This window comes from Salvelinus sp. IW2-2015, linkage group LG20, assembly GCF_002910315.2.
Source record: "Salvelinus sp. IW2-2015 linkage group LG20, ASM291031v2, whole genome shotgun sequence".
In the NCBI taxonomy this organism is placed as follows: Eukaryota; Metazoa; Chordata; class Actinopteri; order Salmoniformes; family Salmonidae; genus Salvelinus; species Salvelinus sp. IW2-2015.
This window is the reverse complement of record NC_036860.1, coordinates 25193055-25204562: the sequence shown is the minus strand read 5'-3', so window position 1 is coordinate 25204562 and position 11508 is coordinate 25193055. Positions and strand designations below refer to the sequence as shown.

Below are 11508 nucleotides of genomic sequence, written 5' to 3'. Positions count from 1 at the left end.
AGACAGACAGACAGTAAATGTACCTCAGTGGAGGCTGCGGAGGGGAGGACGGCTCATAATAACGGCTGGAACAGAGCAAAGGGAATGGCAGCAAACCAGGTGCTTGATACCATTCCACGGATTCCGCTCCAGCCGTTACCACGAGTCCATCCTCCTGCCAATTAAGGTGCCACCAACCTCCTGTGATGTACCTACACACATCTCAGTCAAACACACACACGGACACAAAAGTAGTGAAAAACGATTGTTTCCTTATTTAGTTGAACCAATCATCATTGACCTAACTGATAACCTCACACTAATCAGATATACTAAAAGTATTGAATATACATTTACACATCCAATATACACTGAGTGTACAAAACATAGAATGACCAGGTGAATCCAGGTGAAAGCAATGTTCCCTTATTGATGTGACCTGCTAAATCCACTTCAATCAGTGTAGATGAAGGGGAGGAGACAAGTTAAAGAAGAATTTGTAAGCCTCGAGACAATTGAGACATGGATTGTGMAAGTGTGCCATTCAGAGGGTGAATGAGCAAGACAAAAGATTGAAGTGCCTTTGAACGGGGTATGGCAGTAGGTGGCAGGCGCACCAGTTTAAGTGTCAAGAACTGCAACGCTGCTGGGTTATTCACGCTCAACAGTTTCCCGTGTGTATCAAGAATGGTCCGCCACCCAAAGGACACCCAGCCAACCTGACACAACTGTGGGAAGCATTGGAGTCAACATGGGCCAGCATCCCTGTGGAACGCTTTTGACACCTTGTCCATGCTCAGACGAATTGAGGCTGTTCTGAGGGTAAAATAGGGTGCAACTCAATATTATATCGTAAATGTTTTGTACACTCAGTGCACATTTACATCAGGAAACCCACAGGACAGCCTGCTTTTGACAAATGGCTGATATATCTACTTATACACTTTTAAACACAGATAATGAGTATAAGAATGAGAGTTTAAGAGGTTAGATGATACATACCCTGGCTATCCCTTGCAGTCGTCTCGTCAAATCCCCACCATTCWTGTCCAGCTCAAACTACCTAGTCTATTGGCTGCCAATGGAATCCCAGTAAATCAACTGGTTGATCAATATATGACCCAGCAGCAAAGCCAGGCAGTCATGTGACTTGCCTACTGTAGAATACTGCAGGGAGTAGCCTACATTKTTWTTTTTTTWATATATATTTATTTTACCTTCATTTAACTAGGCAAGTCAGTAAAGAACAAATTCTTATTTTCAACGACGGCCTAGGAACAGTGGGTTAACTGCCTTGTTCAGGGGCAGAACGACAGATTTTTATACCTCGTCAGCTCGGGGATTCGATCTTGTAACCTTCCCGGTTACTAGTCCAACGCTCTAACCACTAGGCTACCTGCCGCCACTAGGCTACCTTCCCTGACCTGTCCATCCTCCTGCTACCATCGCCATCAGAAAAGGCACATGACTCAAGTATCACACAAGTGGAATAAAGTTGGAGACCTGTGCTTGCCCTTTGTACGGTCTTCACCACTGTTTATTACACTACGCCTGGGTCCCAAACGGTTCACCATTCCCCTATGGGCCCGGGTCAAAACAAAACGCACGGAATAGGGTGCCGTTTGGGACACAGCCTAAGTAGAGAGAAGAGGACATGTTCCATCACATCAGCAGCCCAATGAGTTGACAGCATAAGGCCAAGCATCAGAAGTGACTGACGTCTTAAATCATACACTGACTTCATTACCCCAGCACGAAGAACAACCACACACAAAGCTGTTGATGACGTGTACCGTAATCGCTAGCTACTAGCATCCGCCGCGGTGCGCTACTACCACGTTCTATCACATTATTGGTCTATAATAGATAGACTACTAAAGAAGCGTGATGCTCCCCAATCAGTCTCTCATTTCCACTCTCTCTAAGTCCTCGCAGAGTAAATGGAATGAAACATGAATGAAAGCAATGTGATTTAGATACAGTTGTTGGTTGGCTATGGCAGATCAACGGCTCAATGACACTAAACGGTTTCGTGAAATGCAGGTTGATTACACTAGAGCTGACGGAGCAGAGCGTGCGTCGAGGGGAAAGGCAGAACTTTACGTGAGAGCGTTGCCAACGTCTCCCTGGGCAAGTAACACAGTTTCGTTCTCACCCTGCACTGAAACAGTACGGATCATAATGAGTCCAATGGAAGGTATGAAGGACTAATATTTCATGTTTATGTTTTCAAAGAACAGACCCTCCCCAAAAAAGCTTTTCCTTTAATCTACAATAACTTTAAAAGCTTTTAAGGGTAGAGCGAATGAGAATGGTCCAGCTGTCGCTGATATGGAGCGAAATCGAGGATGATGACGATGACTCCCTTTTACCTTAAAGCCCAGTGAATACAAACAAATACAACACAATACTCTCCTACCTGAAGGGTTTAGGTGGTAGGATGCTGAAGCGGGTCTTCTCTAGCATCTTCCTGATCTTGTTCCGTCCCCCAGAAACAGTGTTGGCCTTCATCTTCTTGGTGGCCTTGTGGTCTGTGGGGAACTCCATGTCTCCAGGCAGGTCAGGGATGGAGAAGCGGTTGCCCTTCTTCTCCTGGATCTTGGGGATGTGCGGAACGCCATTCTTCTTCTCGTGAACGATCCGGCTCAGCAGCTCTTTGAACACTGGGGAGAGGAGAGGAGGGTTAGTGGGTGAATGGCAAGACGCAGGTCACAGAACTAGGGTTGTAAAATCCTGGTAACGTTTGCCAAATTCCCAGGTTTTCCAGAAAGTACGGTTGGAAGACTTGGGAAACTTGAGAAAGTTACAAGCATTTTGCAACCCAACACACGACCGGCCACAGATACAGACACAGACACAGACCCAGGTACAGACTACTGTTGACATCTGGCATTTTAATTGCAGATGGTCCTGCATCGTTAATGAAATAATCCTAGTTATGGTAAGAGGGCAGATTGTACTAACCGAAGATGTTGGTCTTGACTGTGAGGGAGAGGTGTGTGTTGTTCCTCAGGAAGTCCATAGCTTTGACGTAGGAGATGTTCTCAAAGTTCTGACCATTGATCTCCATTATCTGAKCGAGGAAAACACAAGAGYGCTTCGAGTCAACTGCACTTGTTASTYAAACTACACCCACAAAGGGCATCTGAACAGCAATCTAAACCGTATGAAATGGAAGAAAAAAACATGGACTTCAAAAAGCAAAAGCAACACCGTTTTCTTTGAATATTAAAAGTACAACATAAAAACATTACAACACGAGTAAACACTTCCCCTACCTGGTCTCCCCGTTTGAGTCCAGCCTCCGCGGCCTTGCTGCCCCCCTCCACCGACTCCACGAAGATGCCGAAGCCCCTCTCGCTGCCCCCATGCAGGCTGAAGTAGAGCGGGGACTCTCTGGACGGTTTCTGCAGAGTGATCTGCCTCCACTTGGCCTTGGCTGCACAKGCTATGTTCAGTAGCCTCAGGTGACCCTTCATTTTCTAAAAGGAACAGAACAGGCTTCAACACCTACTCACTCACTCACTCACTCAACTGATCTGGGCTAACAGCTAACACATCTGGCTCAACCGCAGAGTTGTTACACCCACAGACAGAAGTTCCGTACGTCTGTCTGACCACAGAGTGAAGCTGAAGGTGTGAGACTTTAGTTCAGTGACGGTGTGAACACCTATTCATTATATAGTGCACTACTTTTGACCAGGGCTCAATAGTGCTTTGGCCAATAGTAGTGCACTATAGGGAATAGAGTGCCATTTGGGACGCACCGTTAAGTATAGACACAATATGGGAAAGGTGATCTTACTGTGGTTTCCAGCAGCTTCTCAAAGTCTTCAAGGAACCTTGTCATGGCTGGGTCACCTTCAAAGTCGTTGAAATGGTTGTTCACCCATAACAACACTATGCGTGTCACCTGCACAGCGAAACAAGGCTGTCAAAGCTTAGTCAACAAAATTCATAGAGAATCCTGTATATTTTCTGAAAAGCAGCAAACTCCAAACTTGAAACATTCAATTTTAGCAGAGGCTAAAGATACCTCTTGACTTATTCCACACTTTGTTGTGTTACAGCCCGAATTCAAAATGGGTTAAATATATGTTTCACTCACCAATCTACACACAATACTCCATAATGACAAAGTGAAAACACGTTTCTAGAAATATTAGCAAATGTATTGAAAATTAAATACAGAACGATTTCACTTACATTTAAGTTTTCACATCCATTTCTACTATGCTACTCCAAATCGAGCTCGGGTGCACACAATTTATTTTGATCGTGCGTGAGATTTCACGGCAACTTGATTAGAAAGAAAAACACATGTCTATATAAGATCCTACAGCTGACAGTGCATGCCAGAGAAGAATCTATACCATGAAGTCCGAGGAACTGTCCATAGATCTCCGAGATAGAATTGTGGGAAAGGGTATGAAAACATTTCTAGTGTTGAAAGTTTCCAAGAGCCCAGTGGTCTCCATCATTGGGAAGTGGAAAAAATATGGAACTACACAGACTCTGCCTAGAGCTGGCCGTCTGACCAAATTTAGCAACTGGGAAAGAAGGACCTTGGTCAAGGAGGTAACCAAGAATCAAATGACCACTCTGACAGAACTACAGAGTTCCTTGACTGAGATGGGAGATCCTCTCCAGCACTTCACCAAACTGGGTTTTATGGGAATGTGGCCAGATGGAAGCCACTCCTGAGAAAAAGGCACCGTTTGTAAAAAGGCACGTGAAAGACTGAGATCATACGGCAAAACATTCTGTGGTCTGATAAAACAAAATCTTTGGCCTGAACGCAGAAAACCAGGCACAGCTCATCACACATCTAACACCATCCCCACCGTGAAGCATGGCGGTGGCAGCATCATGTTATGGGGATGCATTTCAGCGGCAAGGACTGGGAGACTGGTAAGGATAGGGGGAACAATGAACGGAGCCAAATACAGGTCAATCCTGGATGAGAATCTGCTTCAGAGAGCAAACAACCTTAGACTGGGGCGAAGATTTAGATTCTAACAAGACAATGACCGTAAGCATAGATACAAAGCAATGCTGTAATGGCTTCAGAACAAGAATGTGAAAGTCCTTGAGTTGTCCAGCCAAAGCCCAGACTTTAATCCCATTGAAAATCTGTGAAAAGACTTGAAGATTGCTGTTAACTGCCACTCCCCATCTAACTTAACAGAGTTTGAGAAAATCTGAAAGGAAGAACGGGAGAAAATCCACAAATCCAGATGTGCAAAGCTGATACAGACATACCCAAGACGACTCAAAGCTGTAATCACCGCCAAATGCGCTTCTACAAAGTACTAACACTCAGGGGAATGAATAGTAGATATATCTGCATTTCATTTTCACTAAACTTGCAAACATTTCAAAAAACATGTTTTCACTTTGTCATTATGGGGTATTTGTGTGTAGATGGGTGAGAGAAAAAAAGATATGACATCTATTTTGAATTCAGGCTGTAACACAAACATTTTTGGAATAYGTCAAGGGGTCATAGAGAACTGCYYYAGTTCGGAAATATGCAGWGGCTGAAAAAAAAATAAGAGTAGCATTGTTCCAATCTAAGCAAAGGTCATCTTCGCACACAATGAAGCAACCACACCGCAGACAGAGCTACAAACAGCGACTCTCTCTTTGAAGGGAAGGGCCCCTTTAAGAGGAAGAATGATTACACGACAAATTACATGCCAATACAGACTATTGACAGCACAAGACTAATCTTATGTTAAATCATTTATGCACTATGAGAGTATCTGGACGGGACAAATCCCCCGTACAACCAAGAACGCTGACCTGGCACAAGTTGTATTGATTACTGTGTAGTATACCCACGCCTTCACATAAGGAAGGAGGCACAACACACACACATGTACACGCTCACACGCACACACAGTACTGTACACACCGTGTCTCTGAGGCTGTCGACTTTGAACCACTCGAGCAGCTTCTTGCCGACTTCCATGGGGCTGGAGAGGAAGGTGCGGTAGGTGAGGAGGAAGTCTTCGATGTAGGTGGGGTCGACCACCGATGGCTCCTCCACCAGGTGCAATATCAAACGCTCTGGGGTGCCCTGAGTGGACAGACACACATTAAATCACGACTGCATTCCAACTCTCAATTCAATCCAATTTTATAAGTTCCCTCGGCAGCAATTAAGACAGTATTTTCACCAAGGAGATCAAAGTCATTTTGGATATACTTTAAGAAAAAATGGAATTGGGTGAAAGGATAGCACTTCAAAGCAAACCTTGTGTGAGCAGTCACCTGACAAGAAGAGATCGCCACGGAAACCGAGTGTGTTTTTAGGGCAATAGTAATTAAAGTGAGCCGTTTTCAAATGATTGAAAGACGAGAATATAGAAGTGAGGATCAGATCAGCCACCCATCTGTACTGTATGTGTTTGGGGGAARGAAGGAGTCTTAGGAGATGAAGACAAGGAAAGCAGTCTAGTCCATCAGTAGATCAATAGCTGGCTGTTTACGGAGTCTTGGAGACCGATTAAGGGGCTGGACAATAGGCCGCACGCAAAAACAATAGCGTCTACAGGAGCGACAGCAGAACACGGTGGCAGTCACAGGTAGGTAGTCTCTGCATACATTCAAACAAAGCCAATTATGAACATTTTAAGACGATTTCTCAGACAGATTACACCCTAAACCTAGACTGACATGTAAACTCAATGGGGGGGGGATCATCATTCAGGACTAGGGATTGCCTAATCTGTGTCCGGGAAAAAGGCCTTTTAACTCTTATATTTTGTTCCTCACCTTGATGACGATGTGTCCCTTRCTGGTGCCGCTGCGGTCCAGCTCGCGATGTTCCTTCACCATGACGATCTCTCCCTCCTCCTCCACCTTGTGTGTGTTCTTCTCCACATGGTTGAGGATCCGCCAGTAGTCCTCTTGGGCGATGCACACAAACTGGTCCACAATGACATGGGGACAGCGGGTGAACTTATAGTACAGGAGCCTGGTGCTCKGCACTAGAGCTGGGTACTCAAACAGTAACACGGAAGAACCCCGGGAGCAGGAGAGAGGCATGGCAGGGATGGATGACTGGTGGCTAGTGCTACTGGTCCAGCAATGCTAGTCTACAAGCGAACAGACTAGCTCCACTCCCTTGGCAACTGGTCCATCTATGATAGCATACTGCGGCTAGTGTTTACTATCTTGGTCCTGCTACTCTCCCCTAGCTAACATTCACCTGGCTGAAAGGTCAAGCTACACACCCCTGGCTGGCGTTCACCTTTCTGCCTGCGGCCGTCTCACTGAGCTGTCGTTCCGGGTGTGAAACAGTGACAGAAAACAACGCTTCTGGTGAAAGAGCTCTTCACGGAACTAGACATTGTTCGTGTAGAAACTGGGTAGTGACGGAGAGAGTAGCTCAAACCACTTCTCGAGCGGCAGGCTACTTTTACAACTGCTGTCTCCCATCTCTATATTAAGACCTGGTTCCCCTTCTGTATGACTAAGCAACAGCTCTTCAACCTAGCCCTCCTTTTGCTTGTGAAAGTCAACACCGTTTTAAAAGAGATTAAACACTATCTTAAGCACTTACGAATTGGAATTTCCTAACATATCATATGAATTGCAGATTGTAATATTTCTATTGCAGGACGTGACGTATCATAGAAATGGAATACGTCGTACACAATTGTGCTCAATTGCCGGGGACCCATTTTGGCTCTTGGGTGCTACTTTGAAAACTACTGGCTGAAATGATACAAAACCTCTGTAGCATCACTTACATTTACACCATAGATCCCAACACTACGTTTATACCACCCATCTCTGTATTCGCAAGGAATACAAGAACACCGCCTTCTTAATCATCATACCCTATTGTCAAAAGGGAATGAAAAGTTCCCATTTCATTTCTCGATGAGGCTGCTCCTTGCTCAGTATAATGGGGTTATCATAGCAGTCTGACAAGAGGTCGAGCGGGCCGCCTCGACCATTCACAGTGAAATGAAAGTCAGCGCCCCCCAAACCGCAACCCTAATCACGATATAGTGTACTGCTTTTGAGCAGGATCCATTAGGGTCCCAGGGCCCGTAGTGCACTATACAGGAAATAGGGTGCGATTTGAGACTCAGGCCTAGGAGTCCAGACGCTAGGAGTCCAAATATCTCTGTGAGAGAASAGCAACTCACCTGGCAGTCGTCCCCCTTGGTGCGCACCACTCCGCTCATGTACTGCTTGTCCAGGGAGGGGGAGATGCCGAAGCTGTTGCCCATGCAGAGGGTCTCCATGCGGCTGTCTGGGTGGCTGATCTCCACCGCCCCGTTCAGGATCACATACCACAGGTCCAGCTGAGAGGGGGTGGGGGGGGCACAATGATGACATAAGCAGCAACGCCAAACACATGACCATCACAACAACAGGAAATGAATGGCTGATTGGCTGGCCTTCATAATAGAGATGATTTTCTGGACCTTCACCCCAAACAATCATTGGTGCCTGGTATTAGAATGTGTCTATGTGGTATACAGAGCTCGAGTGAATAGAACAGGTGCTTCACAAGTGTGTTTTCCAACTTTACGGATCTAGAGAATGTGTTTAGAATAGAACATACCCAAGTCCCATAGAAGACTGCAGACTACGTGTGAGGTGTGTGAAGAACCCCGCAGGCAGGGAAGTGATCGTCTAAGAGATCCATCGTACCTCCACACTGACTCAGACTGCTGGTCGTGGCTTTCAACCATGAAGGCAATAGAGGCTTTTCAGAGTGACTGACAGACTTCTATCACAGGGAAGCATTGTGAAGGAGGGAGATTGAGGAAATGTGATGAGCTTCCTAGACACCCCCCCCTCTCCTTTTTCTTCCTCTGCTCCCTCTCCCCTCATTGTCTCATAGGATTGCTAAGGACGCTGCAGTGCAGTGAAGACTGCCTGATTCATTCTGACCTTCACACCAACCCACTGTGATAGGAGATAGCAACCTGTCTGTCATACTGAACACACAGTCTCGTGTAGCTGTCCCCTGCTTTACACGCCTGTGTATGCGTGTGTGTGTGTGGTGTGTGGTTGTGTGTTGTGTGTGTGTGTGTGTGTGTGTGTGTGTGTGTGTGTGTGTGTGTGTGTGTGTGTGTGTGTATGTGTATATATATATATATATATAGACACCTGCTGCCTCACTTTAATAACGCAGACTCCACCACTTGTGCTAAAGTAAGCGTGAGGCAATTCAATGTAATATACTATGCTGTCGGCTGGGCAACCGCCTTTTGCAGACAGCGTGAACGATTCTTTTTCCCCGGGATGTAGCGTCATTCATTCGTTCTGTAAGTCTGGTTAAATGACTGAAGGCTGCTGCTCTGCTACATACTTACATCCCATTCACTGGAGAATGAAACCTTGTGACTACAGGGTGAAACGTGGTGCTTTCGAGATGCGGTTGTGATCACTGGTGGCTGCTGTCATAGGCCGGAATAACGTTTACCACGTAACCAGACCAGGAAAACTCTGGGCCCTAGCTACAGCCCTTACTCTTCAACCCCGGTAAACGTCACATGGTCAGGGAAAACTCCCAGCTGTAGTGAGGTGAGTGGTTGAATCGGGGAGGTGTGTTGTTCTGTCTATGGCCCCGTACCTCCTGTTTGTCCTTTAGGATCGTGGTCCCCGCCTGCTCCACCACTCAAACACCATGACAGTACACAGGTCCGCCGGACCGACATGGTCATGTTGGCAAAGGCTGGCAGCTGGTGCATGAACTCCAACAGTTGTTCTGGAGGGGGAGGGGGGGGGGGGAGAACATGAGAGGAGAGAGCAGGGTCAAAAATGGGCTTAGCGGCGTGGCAGGGTGCTCGGTCGGCGCAGCTGAATTTGAGAGAACATTCTAGAGGCCCCCCCCCCCCATCGTGGCGGTGTAGATTTGTATTTTTTTGCATTTAAGCCAATTTCCTGCAATTCTACCAATTTCTCCATGCAGCGGTGAGAAAACGTTGCCGTTCTAAAGCTAATTTGGCCATGGCTAATGCTGTGCTCTTTTGCTCAAACACAATAACAAAATCTATACTGCTAAGTTCATTGTCTTGGGAATTTTCATTTCTCCCTGACTGTCTAACTTTTATTTTGGTGATTGTTAGTTCTCAAAGATGACATACAAAACATTGTAGGCCCGTTATCATTTCTACATACTTTATATCTGGTTTTGGTCTTTAAGTTTCCATCACCTTTTTAGGCGACCTGAAAAAAACGCTTAGGCGGCCCGCCCAATGAMTTCAATGGRAGAAAAATCCCCAGAGAGAGAGTAAGAAATGGAGAGAAGATATGTGCCTACTGCCTAACAAGCCAACAGCAAAGGAGACTTTCAACCCATGCATCCCACAGCCTCCCAGGAAGGCCTCTCTCTGGGTCCTCTGATGTGTGGCCATGCAGCTTTCCCCCTCCCCTAGGAGGTCCCCTGGACTGGTCTGCTAATGAGGTGGCCCAGCTGATTGCCCGCGCAAACATAAAAATTAAAAAGGGAAGGCCCCGAGTGAGTGAGTGAGTGAGTGAGTGAGTGAGTGAGAGTGTGAGTGAGTGAGTGAGAGAGAGAGGAAGTGTGAGAGAGGGAGAGAGACCGCGAATGAGTAAAAGGGGGCATTCAGTGGAGAGTGTGGCGTGCAGCTCACCGATGTCGTCATCGTTGCGGTCCACGGGGTCCTTCTCCAGACACTCCCGGACAAGGTCTCTACCCAGTAGGGTGTCCGACGTCCTCTCCAGGTCTTCGTCCTCTTCCTCCTCCTCCTCAGAGTCCACCGCTGCCTCCGGGAGCCCAGACAGATCCACGTCACCCATCTCGCTCTCCGTGGCCTGCAGAGGTGACAGACATAACCATGGTTATTGTTTTAACTTACACAACAACAAAAAACATAACGTATGAACAGACACCCTGTGCAAAAAAACAAGAGATTGCCAAACACGTCGCTAAGCATTACGCATACGCTAATTATTCATATTGCCCATTTTCTCCATGCTGTTTGGCCAGATGGTTGGGAGGGTTGAAAGGAGCTGGTTCTGAGGCCTACGGTCGTTTCAGATCAACTGGGATTTGAACCCACAACCCCAGGTTAGGAGACTAGCTCTCCAGTCACTGTAGCAATATTGCATGCCATCTGTCTGCCCCCTAGGAGACAGTAACAGAGACTACACCTAGCTGCTCTGCTCAACTCAACAGCTTCCCTTAACACTAGAACCGCTAAAGCAGTCATTTTCACTGCTCATCAATACATTTTTTACACCGCCATTTTTAAAGTCATTCCCCCCTCCATCCATTACTTTGTCTAAATAAGTCTATATAAGACACTGCCGTTGTAAGAATCGTAGTATCACAAGCAGAACTGGAGTTATAACCCCGTTTTAGAAGGGCATTGCATTTTTTCCTGCGCTGCCCCTCCTTCTCCCGACAGTAGGGTTTGCTCCGCTCCTTCTCCCGACAGTAGGATCTTCTCCGCTCCTTCTCCCGACAGTAGGATCTGCTCCGCTCCTTCTCCCGACAGTAGGGTTTGCTCCGCTCCTTCTCCCGACAGTAGG

At 46.6% G+C, this 11508-nt stretch overlaps 1 protein-coding gene across 1 annotated transcript in view; it reads right to left on the bottom strand.

Annotated features, from left to right (window-relative positions):
- Window positions 1-11508, bottom strand: part of LOC111981742 (rap guanine nucleotide exchange factor 6-like) — a 167581-nt gene that overhangs the window by 46271 nt on the left and 109802 nt on the right. Inside the window, 11 exon segments of the mRNA XM_070449279.1 lie at window positions 2399-2642; window positions 2944-3052; window positions 3258-3461; window positions 3785-3892; window positions 5897-6061; window positions 6760-6912; window positions 8145-8303; window positions 9584-9627; window positions 9630-9653; window positions 9656-9718; window positions 10608-10788. Of these exon segments, the coding sequence (XP_070305380.1) occupies window positions 2399-2642; window positions 2944-3052; window positions 3258-3461; window positions 3785-3892; window positions 5897-6061; window positions 6760-6912; window positions 8145-8303; window positions 9584-9627; window positions 9630-9653; window positions 9656-9718; window positions 10608-10788 (1454 nt within the window).